Source organism: Lonchura striata, chromosome 4A (genome assembly GCF_050655825.1).
Source record: "Lonchura striata isolate lonStrDom1 chromosome 4A, ASM5065582v1, whole genome shotgun sequence".
In the NCBI taxonomy this organism is placed as follows: domain Eukaryota; kingdom Metazoa; phylum Chordata; class Aves; order Passeriformes; family Estrildidae; genus Lonchura; species Lonchura striata.
The window spans coordinates 17,946,287-17,967,683 of NC_140742.1; the positions used below are offsets into that span (position 1 = coordinate 17,946,287).

The window sequence follows — 21,397 nt, forward strand, 5'->3', positions numbered from 1 at the left end:
CCTCAGCAGTAGCTGGAGAAATAGAATTTGGCATTGAGATGATGATCAGTCTAGTCTGTGGGCCAGGCTCTAAAACTCTAGCACTGAGGAGGTGCAGAGGTGGGCACAGGCAGGAAGAACAGCAGACAGGCTACTGTAGGTAGGTTTTGCTGCTGATGAGCTAAAAAAGGTCATTTTTATTCCTCTTCTAGGCAGGCTATGACCTAGAAAGCGAAAAGCTGCATTTCTTTCTTATTTGCATAGTCTATGTAAATGAGCATGCAAATCCAGAGTCTCCCTCATGCTCTCTAGACAATTAGCTAAATTTAGGCGTACACCCCCTCCTCGCTGCTTTTCCAAGGGGTTATCGGGGATGCCCCTTGCCGGCGGAGCGTGACAGCACCCTCGTGTCCTCCCTCCGGCAGGTGTGGAGCAGCAGCCTCCTGCGCGACCGGCTGCTGGGGCAGGCGGTGCTGGCAGCGCGGCCCGGGCAGCCCCGGCAGCAGCGGCGGCTGCGGCTGCGGGGCAGGCCCGGCGGGGCGGCCGCCGAGGTGCCGGGGCACATCAGCGTCACGGTGCTGTGCAGCGATGACCTCGCCGAGCTCTGAGCGCCGCGGCCCCGCAGAGGCAGACGGAGCTGCCGCCTCTCGGCATCATCGCATAATCGCTTTAAAGGGGGGGAAAGCCCTCCGACTCTCCGCGTTAGCGCTGGTAATGGGCGGAGAGGCGCTGGGAGAGGGGGAAATGCGCATTTATACATATCTATGCTCGTGATCCGGCTCATGGAGAAATGGAATGATGGAAGGTAAGTTCGTGAGGATGGGAGCGTCTTCCCAGCAGCATCGTTGAGGATGCAGGCAGGAATGGCTGCAGCTCCATCGAGCACCCACCAGCAGCTTGGGGACTGGCAAATACAAAGGGGATTCGTGGGGATTTTTTTTTCCATATCCTTCCCATAGAAGGATATAAATTTCTTGATGAATTTCACTACAGATTAGGTGTTTCTGTTCCTTGGTGAAAATGTCACTACTCGAGGAGCTCAGTCATAGCTCGTGGCCTTAAGACCAGTCTCGCCAGGACCACATTAGAGGGGCAAATCTTGCAGTGCCTGTTTGAACACCACAGCAAATAAGAGCTTTGTCCACCCAAAGGCTCTTAGATTGACCTTCTGATTGTTCTCTTCTCCACCTCGAGCTGGTGACTCTCAGTTTGGTATCTCTGTCCAAGCTGAATCACAGTTCAGCTGTGGCTTTGCTCAGAGCACAGATTCAGTAATGGAAACCTCCTTGCTTTGTTTAAGCCACATAATGCTAAAAATGGGATAACGGCCCTCTTGTTTTGGTAGATGTAGCACCAGCCTGAAGGAGGAGAAAATGAGCTGATGAGAAGGGTGGGTTTGTAAAACCAGGGCGCTGTTCCCTGGCAGTTGTCAGGTCTCGCTCTCAAAATTTTGCTGTCATTTATTGCTGGCACGGCTGATGTTTGATGGAGTTTCACTTGAGTAGCACGGAGGATGGGTTCTTTCACATTTCCCTCACAGCAGGGGTCTAGTGCCAGCTCTTCCCTTCCCCTGCAGCCTCAGCAGGGTTCCCTCAGCAGCTCTCTGGGGTGGGCACGCTGGGCAGTGACCCTGGCAGTGCACAGGGCTCTGTGCCAGACACTTGGAAATGGATTTTACACAGCTGCAGATTCTGGGTGGGAAAGTGAAGCTGAAGGACTGTACTGCTTTTTTTTTACTGCCAGAAAATTTGGATTCTATGTGCCTCATAGCCACTTCAGCCACGCTATGCCATTTCTGCGATTTATTAAATGGCCCTTGACAGAGCTAATGTTTTCCCAGAAGGTTTTGAAGTCTCCTCAGGGCTCCGAAAGGATCATTGCTGTGGTAGGAAAATGCTTTCTCTGACATTCCAGAGTTGTTCTGTGGGGCTGTGAATGATGCTGCAGTGCCATCAGCTTGCACATACCGAGGACTTAAATCCAGCTCTTTCAGACAGTTTGGGCTCAGACCTCTGGCACAGCAGAGATCTTGTCAGAGGTGTGAACTACAAGCCCCACAGGCAAATGACATTCTCTGTAAACTCATGGCTTCAGAGCTGCTTACTCTCACAAATGTTTGTAAACTGAGATTTCTCCTTTTAAAAGCATAGTCTCATGCAGACCAGAGCTGGGACGAGGGGAACTGCAGATGTCAGGGCTGCCCTAGTCCTGCACCAAGAGCTGATTGCTTTGCTTTTCCTCACACTCTGCTCCAGGTTGTGGGAGCTGCTTCCCGCAGTTTTCCCGTGGGATGGGGGCCATTCCCAGGGCTTGGCTTGGCCAAGGGTCAGTGTTTAGCCTGAAAAAAGATCCACACCGAGATGGCATCAGAGGGTTGTGCCTCCCTGCCTCACGATTTGGTTGAGGAATCTCCTGAGGGCACAAAGCCACCTCAGCCCCAAGCTGGAGGGGCGTCCCTTGGCTCTTTCCCTGCAGCCACACAGCCCTGGCCCCCAGTCCCAGCACCACCACCCTGTTTCAGCTTCTGTATTGGGTTGTCCCCAGCATCAGTGGGACACAGGGAGTGTGACCAGCAGTTCTTGGGCAAGTACAGCCTGGAAAAGTGGGAAGTCAGTGGGGTGGGGAGCACAGATGTGTGACTTTTAAGTCTTGAGCATTGTGCCAGCTCCAGACAATCCCCTCAGTTTGCCCCCACGGCATGGGGACAGGCACTGCTGGCCAGTGCTGCCCTGAGGGACTGGCAGTGCTGGGAGGCTCAGCAGGATGCCTGGACCTCTGCATTGATTATTTTGGGGAACTGTTTTGTTTTCCCATCAGGAGGAGCTGATCCAGCCTGGGCACACAGCTGGCTCTGCTGGCTTACAGATGCTTCTGCCTTCCCAGGTGAAGCCAGGCAAGGGCAGGCTGCCAGGGGCTTGTGCTGCTGCCTGCTCCTAACATTGGTAGTTAAATTTGTTAATTTTTTAACAATATCGACATGTGGGAAAACATCTTGGGTTTTTTTGGTTTTTTGCGAGGGGAGAAGGGCTGCATTTATGTACACACTCGAGCCGCCTCAAAAACGAAAACAGGTGGAAACGGGTGTAAAATGTTTCATTGCAACTTTTTGTAACTTTTCAATACGAAGTGAGCTAAATAAAATTTTACCAAAAAACGCGATTTTAGCGCTTTCTGCGCCGGCGGCGGCCGCGAGAGGGCGGTCGGTGCCCGGCCGCACAGGGGTGAGCGCGGCCGGGGCACGGCCGGTGACAGCGGCCTTTTATCTATAGAGAGAGGAGCACGCCGTGTCCTCTGCGGCTGGTACCGCTTCTGTGCGCTCTGGAACAGCTACAGGAGCGCCTCGGAGTGTACATAAAAATATTACATATATATCTATATCTATATCTATATCTATATATATATATATATATATAGATATATATGCACAATGTGGATACACACACACCCCATGTATATGTATGTATATGTGTATACAGATATATTTTATATATATAAGGAGAATGATATATTTTTATAAAATATAAAATATTTACAGATAAATAAAATGTATACAGCTATATTTTATATATGCATTTTATATATATAAGGAGATAATTAACGTAACGTAACGTAATATAACATAATATAATATAACATAACATAATATAACATAACATAACATAACATAATATAATTAATATAATATAATATAATAATATAATATAATAATATATGCATTTTATATCTATAAGGAGCTACAATGCAGGAGAATTACTGGGGGGGTGTGAATAGGGGATAATATAAGGTACAAGATAAATGTATTTCCACAGCTCTGTAACACACTATCTATACATATAATTATATAAAAACTTTATATATATAGTACTATAATAATATATTCTATAAATATTTATACATATAGTAACTATCCAGTATATTATGTCTCTATGTACATTTGCACACCCCCCATTTAGCTGTCTATGTTATATACATATCTTTCTCTGTAATCTCTATATGTTATATATTTTTTTGTGTCCACATGTTCTGCCAGGTGGAGGGAGGACAGGGAATTCTCCAAACACTCCACAGTCCCAGCTGACTGTGTGTATCCAACAGGATGCTTTGGCTGCCCCATTCTTCACCTGTTTTTGTCTGGAAATGCAATTGCACTTATTTCCTCAACCAGAAGTCCACAAGTGGGCAAAGCCCAGCCCATGGGCATTCCAGAGGCAGCGTGGTCTGGAGCTGATGAATGAAGGAGACCCTTCCCCATTTCCAAACCATACCAAAACTCCCATAATTGTGACTTTCCATGTTTAAGAAGTAACCAATAATTCAGAAGTGAATGTAACCGTTGGGTGAGAAGGGAGCAAATCTCCCACAGGAGTGAAAATTTTATTCCTTCCTTTCCTCTAGGCTGGCACTGCTGGCATGAAGTGCTTCCATGGCCTGACAGATTTTCCTGGCGATACAGATCATGTCAGGCAGGACAGAGAGACTCACGGCTGTTCGTAAAAATGGGTGCTGCCCAAAGGGAAAAAAAAGAAAGGAACTGTTACTTTCCAAACCCAGTTTATCACAAGAGGAAGCATGATTCCTCTGTTTACCAGAAATACACATAAATAGGACTGAGGGGACCATCTCCATCTCAATCTTAATATTCAGGACCTTGCTGTCAGAGGCAAACATGGCCCAGTAATCCCATTAATCAATTTATCAAGGTGTCTTCAGCTTGCTGGGATTTTGGCCCTGCCAGCACTCTGGGAATGCCACTTGCTGCCTCGGGACTTTTTTCATTTCAGGAAACTCAAAGGACTCACTTAGGTTCCTTTTTTCTAAAGGTAGGGGCTGCTTTAGTTGTCAGAAAAGATGAGGGCAAGCTGTTCCACAGGGAACTCCAGCACCTCCAAGAAATGTTGGTCCCATTAGGATTTAGGCCTGTGCTGTTCTGAAGAACACTGAGGTGCAGGTTTTCAGCACCAAGACAAGAACAACCAAATCTCCCACACTGCTGGGCTGGGACTGGGTTCCTTTTCCACCAACACCATTTTGGGCCTCTGTACCTGGCACCATTCTACTGCAGCTCTCTTGCCACCAGCTAAAACTGAATGCACTCCCAAAATACAGCACAGACATGGTCAGAGGGTAGATGAAACACCTTTCCTCTGAGGAAAGGCCAAGACAACTGGGATAGTTCAGCCTGGAGAAGATAAGGCCCCAGGGAGACCTTACTGCAGCCTTTCAAACTTCAGGGGGAACCATTTTTAGTAGGGCCTGTTGTAAAGGGACAAAGGATAATGGTTTTAAATGAAAACAGGAGAGATTCAGGCCTAAGGAAGAAATTGTTTATGCTAGGGGTGGTGAAACACTGGCACAGGTTGCCCAGAGGAGTGTTGGATGCCCCATCCCTGAAAACATCCAAAGTCAGGTCAGACAGAGCTCCGTGCAACCTGATCAAGTGGAAGATGCCCCCAGTGTCCCCACTCATGGCAGGGAGGTTGGACCAGCTGGACTTCAAAGGTCCCTTCCAAGCCAAATTCTTCTATGATTCTACTTTGCAAAGCACGCAGAGTGTGGATGTACAGGAGAGGAGGGCAGCTGGTGAGGGGAGTCCCCTGCTCCGCTGGGCCTTTACCTGCAGCAGCTCCCTGGCTGTCCAGCGCGTGCTGGGGTCGGTGTCCAGGCAGGAGTGCAGGAAGGCGTGGAACAGAACTGACATCTTGCTGGGCATCTTCAGCGGGGGGTACCTGTTCCGGGCGATCAGGCGCTGAGCCTGGGGACAGAGGGACAGCCACTGACCATCCCTGGGGTGACAGCTCCACCGCAGCCCCTCCTGGCTTTCTGAGAGCTCCTGGCGCTTCTCAAGGGGCTCAGGGGTGTTGCCCTGATTTTAAAAAGTGTTTTCTTTTATAGTTCTTTTGAAAGTTTTCTATGCCTTCTGATGGTTACATAATTTTACTGGAGTTCTCACGCTTTGTTTTACATTCTTCTTTGTGGGAGGAGAGAATTGATGGTTTGACCAGTGGGGTTGGAGAATTAGCAGTCCTCCAATCCACTGTCACTTTTGGAATCCTATATATTGTGAAGTCAGAAATAAAATTGGCTTTTTCCCTTTTGAACTTACCAAACTTCTGTATACTCATATCGTGTCCAATAGCAGCACAAGGGCTTCTCAGCATTTGAGGGTAAGGAAGCAGGGAAGTGTCACTCCAGAGCAGTGATGATAATGACCCTGAGTGTAGCTCAGCTGGTCAGAGCATGGCTCTGGTAACATCCATCCCCAGATGGGCCATTCACTCAGGAGCTGGACTTGGTGATCCCTCCCAACTCAGAGTATTTCGGGATCTGGAAATAACTCTCTTAATCTGTGTTTGCTGCCTTATAAAAGGCAAAACCAATCCAAAAGTGGTATTCCAAGAAAAGTTACTGAGCTTTTCCAAAAACAGTGGAAGACTGAAATCTCCAGAAATTTTGTTTTCCTCAAGAACTAACTGTGCAGCATTTAACCTGGTTTCAGCTAATAGTCATGAGATGTTATCCTCATACACGTTCCTCCACTATTCCTTTGTCGTTTGGTATGAGAACTCATCATTTAATTTTAAAGAATTAGGATCTAAAACTGAAAACTTCAAAATATGTTTACTACAAGTAGCTTTGCTAAAACATACTTTTAGAAATTTTTGGGGTAATACATAATTATGGCATCACTAGAACCAGTGACCCTCCCTGAAAGGCACTGGTCAGAATTTGAAAAGACTTCTGGGCCTGCAGATACACTTGTAATGCTTTTCATAATAATTTCCCAGTTGAAGAAACTTGCTGCTGTCATTCCCAGCTCCAACTCAGGGAGACATCAAGCACAGCAGGAGGAACTCAAGCAATGCTGAAGGCCAAAAAGGCACATTTTTGCACTGGCACAGGTCACTTCTCCTCTGATGAGATGTTCTGCAGGGACATTTCTAGAAGTGGGCCTTGGTAGAAGTATTTCAGGCTGATTTGAGTGGGATTTTGGTTCATGGGAGACAAAACATGGCACTGACTGGCAAGACAGTGGAAAATGACAGTGCTTGCACCTTACCTGGACAGGGCTTTCTTTAAAGTACGGAGGCTCCCCCTCCAGCATTTCAATGGCCACGATCCCAAGGGCCCAGATGTCCACTTGGGTGTTATATTCCTTTCTTTTCAGGATTTCTGGTGCTACCCAGTAAGGAGTGCCAAGCACTGTGCACCGTGTGCTCCGCTCCGGGGTCAGCTGAGCACACAGGCCAAAATCAGCTGAGGAGGAAAGCAAAAATACTGTCAAAACCAGCTTGAACCATGAAACCAAGCACAAGAATTCTCCACTCTACGTCTGAGAACACAGGGATGCTGTGCCTGACCAAGAATACCTACTCAGTTTCACAGATCCATCCATCCCAAGAAGAATATTGTCACTTTTGACATCTCTATGGATCACATTCTTTGAATGAAGGAAATCCAGGGCTTTGAGGCACTGAGACAAAACCCATGAGGGTAGAAGTTAATTAACCTCATTTCATCACTCAAGAAAAGGAAATGGCCCTAAAAGATTTAATTTCTAGGTGAAACACCAATTGTTGACATAGACTGTCCATTCCTAACCCAGCCAGAATGGCTGCAGTGGTTCTGCTCTCTCCATCCAGGTGAAAAAGGAGGGTTTGTCAAAAAGGAAAATATCTCTCCCTCCTTTATGAAGTAGATTACTTTTGTGTGGGAGACGGCATGACAGAGGTTTTATGTTGGCCTCAACAGCAGAGTTGGGAGTAGCACATTAGTAATTTTTCAGAAGCAAACACCATTTGGGATGCAGTGCTCTCCTTTTAAGCTGAGGACTGTGAGAAATGAGGCTCTGTTTTAATCTGCTGTTAGTTTAAAATTCTGCCACGAGCATGTTTGCTTTTACAGGCCAAGAATGCAGTGCAGACATGCTCCAGTTTAATGAGGCAAAGTTTAGAATGTTAAATAAATTTAAAAAGAGACTATGACAAAAGTGTATAACAGAATATAAGAAATGCAGTTGTATTGGTAGAAGGCTCACTTAGATGCATTTTGTCTTAGGTTGACATACATCTTGCAAATGTATATTTAGATGATAAAACAATGAGTAACAAATATTGAGGGCAAAGCTATAAAGTGGACCTGTTCTCTGCTGCATGGCATTGCATTACAAGAATACTCAGACCCAGGATGGTTATTACAAGTAGTAAAAACAGTTCACAACACCTCACAAAAATGGAATTTTTTCCTAGCCAAATCTTCTGACAAAAGGGAATTCTGTTAAGGGAGAAGAGCCATAGAGAATAGAGGTGTGGATCTAGGTACACTTTGTGATTTTGTGGCACGGCTTTTTGGGGTTTCCTTAAGTCCATTTCTTACAGAATGCATCTTTGTGAGTGACCCCATCTTTTCCAAGACTTTGCCTGTCCTCCACTGCCTGTGGTTCTGTTGGCAGTGTACTATTGCATTCATATTTTTAATTTTTCTTGCAAAGAACTTATTCCTATACGCATATCTTTACCTGAGAGCCTCTTAATTCAAAGTTATAATAATTCAGAGAGAAGGGGTTTACATTTTCCATTTCAAGAGAAGCTCCTGCCTTCCTTATTAGACACCTGCCTTTTCAAACCAAGACACTTCTTTATTTTACATTTCATCACAGCAGCACTGAAGCAAAGCTCTTAACACAAAGTCACTCCTGTCCCACCCTGTCCAAGGCATTGGAAGGACAAGCAGGGTCCCTCACCTCCCTGCTGATAGCAGCTATCATTCTTTCCTCCATAAAGACTTGGACAAGAACGCTGGTTAAAGTGCCTCCATCCACATATTCCATCACAAGCCACAGGTCTTCATTCACAAGGTAGCTGAGAGAAGAAAAAAAGGCATGGAGGTGAATGTGCACAGCTAAATGACCTTGTGGAAAAGATTGCACAGGAGTTTTGTTTCCAGGTCACTTTTAAATGGAGGCAGAATGAAATGGAGAGACATTCCTTGTAGGCTACAGAGTATTTGGAACCTGCGCAGTCTAAATGAGAAAGGCATGAAATCCATGAAAAAGGAGATGCCTTAGATGGCAAACAAGAATAATGCAGTTTAGTAACAGCAGAGATCAATCTGGAACCAGGACACTTGCCATCAGCTGAGTCATTATCTTAATTTATCAGTTCCACCATTCATTCCAGGAACAAGGCAACACAACTCCCAAGTTACCCATGGGAGGAGGCTCTGCACCACTGAGGACAGACGTTGGCCAACCATTTAGAAAACATGAACAAAGTACAGTCAGAAACAGGAAAAACTATGTAAAATCTGGCAAATTATGTGGTTATGCAAATAAGAATTTAGTCTTCCTGGCTTCAACAGCAATGGAAAATGGTGGGAACAGCCCAAGGGAGATAATTTCTATGATGGTTTATCAGCACTTATTGTTAAGGCATAGAAAATAGGATCAACCTGAAAAAACCAAATCCCCAAAACAACACAGAGGTAATGAACTGACAGGCTGTTTTTTTAGCAAGATGTGGCACATCCAGGTTTTTGAAAAGAGGTTTCCAACAACATACACCAGAAAAGATTAATGGAGACCCAAGGCCATCTCCTGCCATCCACTGGAGATGAATAGAGAATTAAGAAAGAGCTCCAGTTCTGCCAGTGCCCAAAGGGGTTATTTAACCTTTATCTTGCTGTTAACATTCCCATGCTAACACCAGAACCACTCACCTGTCTATGTAATTGACAATATTGGGATGTCTGTTTTCCTTCATGACCTGAATCTCGTTGACAACGAGTTCCTTTCTGCTCCGTTTGCGGAGAGGCATCTTCTTTAGGGCCACCTGAAATGAAATTGGAGACCACTGGGCTCCAGCAGTTCTGCTGCAGGAGAGCACAATGGCCATGGAGAGAGAGTTTTTGGAATGCTGGGGCTGGACTGTGCCACCTGCCCTGAAACCTTGTGATCAGACACCAGGGCTCAAGAAGTGACAGGACAACAGCTGATTTCTCCACTTGCTTTGTTGCCACTTACATGACACTTGCCAGAGAAATTTTGCCTTCTAAACTCTGCAAAAATTTCCCTAAACTATCACCCACAAATCTCTGACTACACTCTGCACCCACATTCTTCCCTGATGGCCTCAGTTTATCACCTCTGTTATTATTCACACAGATTTTGTGATTGTGAAAATATATCAAAGCAGCTGTGAATCCTTCAGCATTTCTATGGAGTTTGGCCACTATTTCAGCAACTGCTGCTGGTCCTGGTTGCAAAAAAAAGCATGTTCATACATGATGGACAAAATCCCAGCCTAAAACATCATAGCACTTATACACACACAAAAAAATTACAATCCCACAACGTTTCTGACATCTTGAACTTCAATTTTGCTACTCCATGAGCAATCTGAACTCCACAGTTCAGATTTGCAATCATTTTCTGGGTTTCTAAAGATATAACCCATTTTCTGGTACTTTAAGCCTTAATTATGTCCTTCTCTGAAAGATACCACTGTCCCTCTTGCATTCCTTCTGGAGCTGAGTAAGAACAAAGTCTGTCCAAAATGTGTTTTGCAGGCTGCCACTGCTCTGTGCTTGAGGAACAGCCTGCCCAGGAAAGCTCTACTGGCCAAAGCTCCAGCAGAGCTCACAGCAGAGGGGAAAGCCCTGAAGAGCTGCACAAAAATGGGAAAGCCCTGAAGAGCTGGGGGTGTTGGCACTCACCACATCTCCTGTAGCTGGGTTGATGGCTTTGTAAACAGTCCCGAAACCCCTGGAAATGAAAGAGCAGTGGAAAAAGGAGAAGCAGGTTAGGTGCTGGGAGTGAAAACCAGGGCATACTGGAGATCTCTGCTGCATGAAGTGTTTTAAAAGCCCTTGGTTCACCTGTTCTTCAGACAGCAGCACAGCAGCCCTCTGTCATGCAAGGTGTCCAAGGGAAAACAGAGAAGAAAACTGAAGAAAAAGAGCTAGAGCACAGAGCTTCAAAACCTGAGAGCAGGGGAGAGTGTGCCTATAAAAACTGAGAAATATTTAATTTATTTTTTTTTCCATTTTGCCTTGTTATGTTGGGTTTTTTCCTTCTTTTTGTGTCTGTGTATTTTTTTCCCAGGGAATGTGTGCTGCAAGACTACACAGGGTGGGATTTCCTATGACAGTGTGAGAGTTTATTATTTCACCTCTGGTTTCAATTGTTAAACTACATGGTTGTATTCTGGATTACCAAATATTTTTTAACTAAAATATTTGAAATAAATGTTATTAAGAAATTTTATCTGACAGTGGGGTGGTAAGGTGCTCTTTTAGGGAAAAAGGTTTGAGGGATGGGAGATTTTTCAGGTCCCAATTCATGCTGCAGGCAAGACACTGCCAGTATTGAGTTTTCTTTGACAACACCTTTTGACCAAAATTATTAATTCTGACCTGTACTGAGATGGGAAGATCTAAACCCACATCATGTTTGGAGCTTGCCTGGATTCACATTTGCTATTACAGCAGCAAAACGCCCAACCCGTGGCTTTGTAGGAGTAACTGAACTGGACTTACCCTTGGCCAATGTGAACAAATTCAGTGTATTTGGTCTTAGGGTCCCCCTCATTCACAATGCCCCCTGAAAGAAATGAAATGTAGGATGCTCACTTCAAACAGACACCACCCTCCAGCAGATTAAAAATGCAGCCCCACTGTCTGGCTGTGAGCCCTCTGTGGGCAACAACAACAACAGAGGTAGCGCTAAAGCGCAGATTCGCCTGATTTTCTGCAGTGCTTTGAAGAGTTACTTGACAGGAAACAAAGCACCAGGAGAAATATCCACAGAAGACAGAAATCAGGAAAGACCAGGTACTAAAGCAAGAATTTGTTTTCTACAAACATTTAGGAGAGCTAAAACAATATGGCCTTTATTTTCCTGGGAGTAAACCCTTTGTGTGAGTCAACAAAAGGTTTAATATTTCTGAAGATTAAATACACTTTGGGCTCTGGGATTAATTTTTAAGAAATGGTGCAAAGTGTTTCCAGGAGAGGAGAGGAGCTTCCCAACTTTCAGCAGTTTGCCAAAAGACAGTCTTTATGATTTTAAAGAACAGCATCTCATGTAGTAATCAATAATGATGGGGCTTTAGGATCCAGGACCTTCATCAAACGTTACCAGGCTAAATTCTGATGATAACCTTGCCTGTGCCATTTGAAGGACCACACTACTTGTTATCAATCTAATTGCTATGAAGTGCTTTTCCTCCAATGACTTGTCAGGGGACTAAAGAGAATTTAGGAGCCCAAATATCCTGCTTGATTTGGCCATCAGCACTCAGGAGTTCAGAAGTTCATTCACTAGGTCCAAGCACTTTCTGCTGAATAAGAAACCATCCCTGCTTTTGCCTTCAGCGCAGATGGAAGCGCAGAGAAACTGAACCCAGTCTGAGCTGCCCTCAGGAATGGCCAGAGAGAATTCCTGCTTCCCCTGTCCCTTTGGTGCAGCTGAAGTGGGGACACACACACCAGACTCGAGGCACAGCACACATACTCAGCTGCTGCAGCAGTTCTGCTGTCAGCTGGCATTTCTTCTGCAGCCAGACCCTGGGTTTGTCCAGAGCGCCCGCGCTACTGCTGAGGGTGTCAGACATGAGAAACGTCTCATCATCCGCATCTTCAGCTCCCAGCAGAGAGCTCGTGTGGATCTGTGATGAGAAATTAATGTCAGGAAGGGAGCTTGCAGGGACCTCCTGAGCTCATATTCCAAATGCAAACCCTCAGGAAGATGCCTGTCAGCCACATCCAGTGCACTTAATCTGTTTTTTGCTGTCCACATCACAAACTGAATGAACGAAAACAAAACAAGTTCACGGCCAGTTTCATGTTCAATTTTCATGGATTTTCTCAAATAATCTGTGCAGAGGGGCAGGTACATCCAGGAGACAATTTCTCCTGTATCCTGCAAGAGAAACTGATGTCTAAAAGGGAAGTTCAAAACCAATTTTCCAGGTGCCAGTGGCTGGGGTGAAGCACAATGTCATGGCAGGACTCCGGCCCTCAGCACCTCCAGCTGTGAATGGCAGCTGCTGTCTGACCGGAAACTACAAATTGCACCAATGGTAACCAAAGCTGGCACTTACTGCTTCTGCTGAGGCAACAGCTGCAAATTCCCTCTCCCTCTCAGTATCCTCTTGTGCAGGAAGGGAAAGAGGTCGAGGTCCTGGTGGCAGTGTTCTGGCCTGGGGACAGTCAGTAACAGGAGTGAGAATCTCCCTTCTGCCACTTGGGAGGTTTGATAGTTACGCACAACTTTCTGCTGCTTTGACATCAGAAACTGATCTAGACATGCACTAGAGCCTCAGTTCTCTCTTGCACGTGTCACAATTTAAATATCTGTAAATTATGGGGGGCTGAAACAGCCCCAGCTGCTGCTCTGCAGGGGCAGAGCATTATATCATTGCCCCAAATTTGCTGTTTCCCAACTGCTTTGAAGCTGTCACAAAGACCACTTAGAGAACTGAAGCAAATCAAAGGCATCATTTTACACTTCACATCTCACTGGTGCTCTATTTAAAATGTTTAATATTAACCCTAATAAATTTGGCCAATATTAATGTGGATGTCATGCCTCTCTCCAGGATTATTATTGCAACTCAACATTAATGTGTGGATTGTTATTTAAAACTTTCTTTCAATTACTCCAGTGAGTCACATTATCAATTTTAACCTTATTTATGCTCAGCTGTATATCTACCTGTACTAAAGATAAAGCATTAAACTTGATAGAAAGGGAATTCTAAGTTGTTAAAATTAAATTAAAATGAGGCAATTATACAGTATTGAAAATTGCTGTGATTTAGATATTCCACCATGGCTAAAACCACAATCTTCTCCCTGCAACTTTAATCTGTTTAAAAACTTTGAACAGACATGGAGGAAACAGCGAGGGATCCCACTGCTGCTGCTGCAAAACCAGACATGGACACTTTTTCAGGCTGACACACTGTTGGAGCAGGCAAAGCTCACTGACAGCTTGCTCCACAGTTCTTAAACTCTAGGAATGTCAAAGGTTCCTTTCCCACTCACCAAAGGATGGACTGCTTTGTATCTGCCTCTGGATAATTGGGTGATGAGATCTGCAGTGGGCAAGAGAAGATGAACCAGATGCTGTTAGAAAACTGTCCCTTGTAGGGCATCCCCCATGGAATAAGTCAGCCCAAATAAGAGAGCATTTTTATTTCATAACATCCCTCTAGGAGCAACAGCTCTTTTCCACAGTGAGCAACAGAACAGGACAAAATACCAGAATTTCTTTTCTATATTTTTCTAATTTTTGTGCTGTTTCACCAGTAAATAAATAGAAACTCAGTCAGGAAAATGTAAATTGCTCATTAATAGTCAATGATTCTGCTCTGCCCAAGAGCTAAAGTTTTCCTTTTTTGTTTTTCCTATTATTAAATTGCCTATGTTGGTTCTTTTTAGCTTGCTGAAAGTGCTTCCCTAGAAAAGCTTTCCCAAAATCCCCTTAGCAGTGAGAATTCTCTTCTGACACTGCACAGGAACAGCTCCTGGGTTCAGGAACACACACTGTTGGGAAGTTACATTTCCTCATGAAGGTCATCTCTATTTTAGAACAGGTTGTTAGTCAAATCCCCCAATTATGGGGAAAAAAAGATGTTTTCCCTCAGTTCTGAAGATAATTGCACCATTTTTAGAAGCACTTCTGACAAGCTCTTCCAGTCTGCATTTTGGAAATTGGCTGAAGCAGCAAGGTGAGGGAATTACAGACTCTCCAGACTGTTGAGCATAGGGAATGGAACCCCCACAGGGCTCCCCACATTCCAAATGCTGTCCCCATTGAGACACGCCTTTTAGCAGAAGCTGTTGACAGGAGGTCTACCAAACCAATGGCATCCCACTGGCATTTCTGTTCCAAAATCAGCTCATTTCCTAAGGAAGAGCAGAAAGAACACAGTGATCCCAAAGCCAGATATGCTGCACCTTGGGAAAAGCACTACTTACTCCTCAGATGAGCTATCACCAGCCAGGGTTTTTCTGGATAAAAATAGATTGCAGATGTGGTAGACAGAAAATCACACGCTGTGGCAGTGATTTGCCGGATCATTTCTGCAGATCTGTGTTAGAACTTGCAGAGCAGCATAGCCCAAAAGCCAGATAAAACCCTGGCTGGCTTGCAGGCAGCTCACGGAGAGCTCCTGGAGGAGAAGATGTTGCTGGAATGCCAGCAGGAGGATTCAGGAGCTCTGGATTGCAGGAGTGGCAGTGTCCTGTTGGTGCTGCGGGGACTTGCCAACGTTTCAGTGACACCCCAGCGGGCCCCTGACATCACAGTGGCAGCGCTGTAGGGTCACACTCTCTGGAATGGCTCCGGGTGCCTCCCGAGCAGCTTTTGCTCCTTCTGGAGCCTGACATCCCTTCAAGGCAGTGAGATGTCAGCCTTCTTCCTGATGCAAAGCTCCTATTTCTGCGTGGAACTCGCCTGGAAATCAACACTGAACTTCCAGGGAGTAAGGATTTAAGGCTAAACTCGTTTCCCTGGTGGTTCCATTACAAAACTCCTTTCTGTTGGTAGACAAAACAGTGCCTTCAGGAGCTTTGCACTGGACTTATGAGGCTGAGGAACAAAAACACCTTGCTGAAATGGTCTCTGCTGTCTGATTAGAGGGTAAACCCCACCCTGCTGGAATTCATTTTCAGCATTCTCACAGTCCTACACTGACGTGCTAAGGACTCTCCTGGTTGAGCTCCTGGAGCTCTGCTGTCAGTGTACAGAAAACAGAGCTTGGAAGACTCCTGATGTCCCTACAAAAACATATTCCTGTAGGTGTGAGGGAACCCTGCAGGATCAGCTCCCTTCAATCCTTCTCCTCTCCAATTTCTGTGTGCACAGAAGAGGTACTCAGGCTCTGAATAGCTTTTCTCTCTGCAACAATGGAATATCAGGGCCCTTTCAGAGCATCATTTCATCCATTTCTCTCCCTTCCACCCCCTCATGAATTACTAGTTTAAAGTGACTTAATATCTATTCTCTATTCCCCTTCGGCTTTGCATATTTTAATTATGCCTCTTCCTAATCCTCATTTTCCCAGAACAGACTTAAATAACCCAAATTATCCCATCAGTAACTGTCTTTGATACTTCAGTTATTGCAGCTAATTTGTCACTTTTGCCAAACATGCTATTTTTGAGGTTTTTTTCTAATACTAAGAAATCACACGCTCTGTTCCACTAGCTCTTACCTACAAACCAAAGTGATCTGCATGAAATGCCATCTCCATCAAAATCTGCTCTTAAAAAATTATTTCTGCTAAATCAGTTCCTGGAAGATTTTAGTGACATTTTGCAGCCTTATCTTGGACTGCCAATGGCAGGTGAGGACAGTGGAGTTGTTGGAGAAATCTTGCTTGTCTCTGCTCAGCCTGAGGATTGCTCCTTCAAACCAGAACAATAAATGTCCTTTGCAAAGGGATTTTTCTGCAAAACACTGAGGCTTTTGTCAGAATACAATGTTTGCCAAGAGAGAAGCAGTCACACAGCTGTTTCTGCAGTGAGAGGGCATCTTTAGCCAAGATAATAAATAACTACTGGTCCCAGAGAGCTGCTGCCATGTGCTTGTACAGCACAAGAAAAAGACCCCAGGTAAATTAGAAAGCCCCTAAAAAGAAAACAAGCTCACACTCATAGTTAATAATGCAGATACTGGATCTGTCGTATTATTTTAGGAGGCAAAGAAAATGTGATCTTGGCAATTTTTATTACGCTTTTCCTCTGTCACTTTGAAGCAAACTTTTGAAGGGTGAAATTCTATTTATTTTCAGAAAATACAGATCCCAGGAGCAGGAGACAGGCAGAGAAGGAGGGGCTGCAGGAGCAGACTGTGCCCCTGGAGCTGTGACAAAGGCAGACTGCCAGGCACTGGGCACAGTCTCAGTGCCTGTCTCATCAGGGTCCTTGTGTTTTCCCAGTTTGGAAGGAAGCTCCTTGCAATCCCATCCTTCTCTGCTCCAAGCAGGGCCCACCCCAAACCCACTGAGTGTCCTCAGCAAGAGCAGGAGTAAGGAATGGCATCTGAGCACAAGGCATCAAGTAAAACCAAACTGTCCAGACAAGAAATGCCAGCAATGAACGTGGAGCAGGATTCTGAGCTGCTCCAGGGCTCTTTTACACTTCAGCATAAAACATGGTACTGAGATCACCAAAACCAAGAGAGCAAAGCCCAGAAGTGCTGTGAGTTTCTGAGGAGTGGAGAGCACTGCCTGGGGATAACCACAGAAACCACCAGAATTGCTCCAGGCCTGGGTTTCACTTTCCACCTGCTGAGGCAGGGAGATTTATCCAGCTTCAAGCATGAAAAAGCACGTCACGTTTGCAGTGTGCCCTGCTTCAACAGTGATCTTCTCATCCCTAGCAGTTTCCCTTCTCCACAAGCATCCATCTGTTGGGAAATATATTTGGAAAAAGAAAAAGTCACTTAAATAACTAGCATTCAGGAACGATTCCTTTTTCCAGAATTTTATTTGGTGTTATGTGAAGAGTTCTTTCTGTGCATATTATAAAGAAATTTGCTCATTTGGGCTTTCCCACTAGCAGAGTGATCTGTGATAGTAAAAGGGTTTTAAAATCATGGGGATTTAGGGTTCAAAGAAAAATTAAGCTTAGTAGACCCTGAGAAAAAAATAAATACCCTAGGTACATGAAGGCCTTGTACCTTGCTAGAACTGCACTTGTGTAGATAACATATGATAAATGATATAAATGTTAGATGTGATGATTCTTTAGTAATTAAATACAATTACTGTTTAATTGTAAAAATAATCATGAGAAACTGTGGTCAGGGGCCTAAGAAAGATCAGGAGAAACTCATGTTTGAATAAGGTCAATGTATACAATAGAACAATATAAGTTTAATAATTAATATGTAAGTTATATAACGATAGAATATAAAATACGTTCAGCCTGAAAGCCATGTCGGAGTCAGATTTGGGTCTGTACCCCTGATTCCCAGAGCTCTCAATAAAAGCACCTGCATATAATCAAACCCCGTGATTATGTGTGTTCCTGAACGCTAACATCTGTATGGGGTGGCTTTTCTTTACCCTGCTTGTGCAGCTGTCCAAAGTTAATCTCACCACCACACATCCCTCTCATCCTCCCGGGACCGCTTCACCGCAAGGGACCGCACACCCTGCCGGCCCAGCCCGACCTCAGCTCTGATTCCCGGCTCAGGAGCTCCCTCAGCCGCACACCGCTCCGGGCACAGCGCCCGTGCCCATCCCTGCACTCGGAGAAGGGAGCCCGACGGCTGCGGAGCCGCTGCCGGCAGGGAGAGCCCCAAGGCTGTGCCCGGACGGCGCGGGGCCCGAGCTGCCCTGCCCCGCTGCCCTGCAGCACCGCCCCGCCCGGGCCCGTCCGCCCCGCACGGCCCCGACACCGCCCGGGCCCCGACACCGCCCGGGCCCCGACACCGCCCGGGCCCCGACACCGCCCGGGCCCCGACACCGCCCGGGCCCGACACCGCCCGGGCCCCGACACCGCCCGGGCCCCGACACCGCCCGGGCCCCGACACCGCCCGGGCCCCGACACCGCCCGAGCCCCTCACCTGCTGCCGCGCTGTCGCGCAGCTGCATCCCGGTGAGGGGCAGGATGCCGGAGCTGCCCGCCTCCCCCAGGGCTGAGCAGGAGAGGCCGAGGTGCGCGGGACCCCCGGCCCCGGTCCCGGTGCTCCGCCCGGCCGCCGCCTTGGCGCGGCCCCGCCCGCCCCTCAGTGACCCGGGAGGCGCGGCCGCGGCCGCTCCCGCCAATCGGCGACGGCGGCGGGGCTGAGGGGGCGGGGCTGGGCGGGGCTGTGAGCCGCCGGCCGCCAGGGGGCGCTGCCGGCCGGGACTGAGGCGGGGAGAGCCCGGGAATGGGAATGGGAATGGGAATGGGGGAACTGGGAATGGGAACTGGGAATGGGAATGGGAATGGGAATGGGGAATGGGAATGGGGAATGGGAATGGGAATGGGAATGGGGAATGGAGATGGGAATGGGAATGGGGAATGGGGATGGGAATGGGAATGGGAATGGGGGAACTGGGAATGGGAACTGGGAATGGGAATGGGGGAACTGGGAATGGGAACTGGGAATGGGAATGGGGATGGGAATGGGAATGGGAATGGGAATGGGAATGGGAATGGGAATGGGAATGGGAGTGGGGAACGGGAATGGGAAATGGGAATGGGAATGGGAATGGGAACTAGGAATGGGAATAGGAATGGGAACTGGGAATGGGAATGGGGACTGGGAATGGGAATGGGGGAACTGGGAATGGGACCTGGGAATGGGACCTGGGAATGGGGAAACAAACTGGGAATGGGAAACTGGGAATGGGAATGGGAGAACTGGGAATGGGGGAACTGGTAATGGGGGAACTGGGAATGGGGACTGGGAATGGAAATGGGGAATGGGGAACTGGGAATGGGGACTGGGAATGGGGAAACAAACTGGGAATGGGAAACTGGGAATGGAAACTGGGAATGGGAATGGGAGAACTGGGAATGGGGGAACTGGGAATGGGGGAACTGGGAATGGAAATGGGAATGGAAATGGGAATGGGGACTGGGAATGGGAACTGGGAATGGGAGTGGGGGAATGGGAAAGGGAACTGGGAATGGGGAAAAAAACTGGGAATGGGAAACTGGGAATGGGGGAATACTGGGAATGGGGAGAATCTGGAAATGGGGAGACGGATTGAGTGGGTACTGGGAACAGGGATAAACTGGTAACAGAGAAACTGGGAATGGGGGGAAATTGGGAATGGAGAAAGACTGTGATAAGGAGGATACTGGCATTGGGGGAGACTGGGACTGGGGAGAGACTGGGAATGAGAGAAGACTGGAAATGGGGGAGATTGGGACTGGGCGGAGATTGGGACTGGGCGGAGACTAGGAATTGGATGAGACTGGAACACTGGGATGGGGGGAGACTGGGATGGGGGGAGACTGGGATGGGGAGGAGACATGGGTCACTCCTCGCGCCCAAAGCTCACCTGCACCAGGGGCTTCAGAGCATCACTTGACTGGAAAACAGGAAAAATACCAGAAGAGGAATCTTCATGGCAGGACAAAGGGAATAGAGCTTGGAAGAGCAGTTTTGTTCTCTTCCATTTTTTCAAGAAGACAATTTCCAAGTGACCATTATCTGTTAATTCCATTAACCATGCTGTTAAGGAATGTATTCACATTTAACAATAAATCACGGGCTGCTGGTGGTGGAGTAGCACTGAGGAGCAGTCCTGCTCCCACTGAGGAGCTGGGAGTGCTCCTGTGCTTCCCTTCATCAATTAAAGGCACAAACATTGTGTGCAAAATGCAGAGCACTGTGAAAGTTTGGATTTCTGGCACTTGAGCAATTGTGGTGTAGGGTGGGCATCCTCCATACCCTCAGGTACAAATATGTGCATGCTGATACTGAACATTTCCTGGCACGTATTCCCACAGCTACCCTGGCCTGGTCACCAAGAAAAAAAAACATTTACTTGAATTTCAATCATGTAGTTTTGGGTCCATTGCACTGACAGTGAATGGTCATATATATGTCAGAATCTGTGGTATTAATGATTCTGAGATTGTAGAAAGTCTCTGTCTGTCAGCCCCGCTGCCAAAGCAGAAGCCATAATTGGTCTGTGCTGGTTTCCAGGTTGTTTATTCTGTTTATCTCTCACATGTTCTGCTGCCCTGCCCAGCTCTGTCCTGCAGGGCAGCGTGTGGGGCTCTGCCCTCAGTGGGATGTTACAAACATTCAATACCAGAAACTCCCTGGGCTGCATTTACAAGAACGTGCCAATATCTGTCACCTACGTTGGACAGAGTGTCCCCAGCCTGAAGCAACAGAAAAATGCCAACACCACAGTGAAACATGGAGGGCATGAAGAAGGAGAAAAAGGACAAGGCACACCCAATTTCCTCCATCTTGTCCCCTTTGAACCCCTCATCTAGAATCCTAAAATTTTACTTTTGTACCCGTGCCACACTTAATTATTACTTATATCAAACACTGAGAGCTTGTAATCCATCCTTTAAGATTGAAAACTCTTTTCCATGGACAGAGATCACAGCCAGTGTCTCTGGGGGCTCTGTCCAGGGGGTTCCTGACCCCTGCCAGGGTCCCAGACCTGCCAGGGCAGCCACAGGGAAGCCCTGGATTCCCACATATATATATATATATATATATATATATATATATATATATATATATATATATATATATATATATATATATATATATAAATTACATATTTAAAAATTGTGATATGAGGTTCTTTATTTTTTGCTATTATTTAAAACAAAACAGAAGCTACCGAGGAAAACAGAATTACAGAATCATTAAGGTTGGAAAAGACCTCTGGGATCACCAACCATCAGCACTGTCACCATGCTCACCACTGAACCATGTCCTCAG

The 21,397-nt window shown here is 46.4% G+C and overlaps 3 protein-coding genes across 5 annotated transcripts in view; 1 reads left to right on the plus strand and 2 right to left on the minus strand.

Annotated features, from left to right (window-relative positions):
• LOC110467895 (calpain-5) overlaps window positions 1-11,244 on the plus strand; it is a 60,675-nt gene extending 49,431 nt beyond the window's left edge. For 2 of the 3 annotated variants that reach the window (XM_085570533.1, XM_085570534.1), the window contains exon 14: window positions 405-11,244. In XM_085570533.1, the coding sequence (XP_085426659.1) occupies window positions 405-587 (183 nt within the window). In that variant the 3' untranslated portion in view covers window positions 588-11,244. The remainder of the gene's footprint in view (window positions 1-404) is intronic. The other variant, XM_085570535.1, reaches the window with a different exon arrangement.
• On the minus strand, window positions 3,443-16,545 carry LOC110467866 (serine/threonine-protein kinase PAK 3). The gene is made up of 12 exons (XM_031504821.3): window positions 14,959-16,545; window positions 14,023-14,072; window positions 13,077-13,175; window positions 12,488-12,641; window positions 11,512-11,575; window positions 10,690-10,738; window positions 9,694-9,806; window positions 8,720-8,837; window positions 7,351-7,450; window positions 7,037-7,233; window positions 5,594-5,731; window positions 3,443-4,482 (listed from the first exon to the last, which is right to left on the minus strand). Exons 1-12 carry the CDS (start codon window positions 15,059-15,061, stop codon window positions 4,354-4,356), a joined length of 1,314 nt encoding a protein of 437 aa, XP_031360681.1. The 5' UTR covers window positions 15,062-16,545; the 3' UTR covers window positions 3,443-4,353.
• A 147-nt stretch (window positions 16,546-16,692) lies between these two features.
• On the minus strand, window positions 16,693-20,655 carry LOC146763304 (uncharacterized). Its single transcript, XM_085570536.1, has 2 exons — window positions 18,557-20,655; window positions 16,693-17,392 (listed from the first exon to the last, which is right to left on the minus strand). The coding sequence occupies exons 1-2, from the start codon at window positions 19,786-19,788 to the stop codon at window positions 17,362-17,364; spliced, it is 1,263 nt and encodes a 420-aa protein (XP_085426662.1). The 5' UTR covers window positions 19,789-20,655; the 3' UTR covers window positions 16,693-17,361.
• Between the last annotated feature and the right edge of the window lie 742 nt (window positions 20,656-21,397).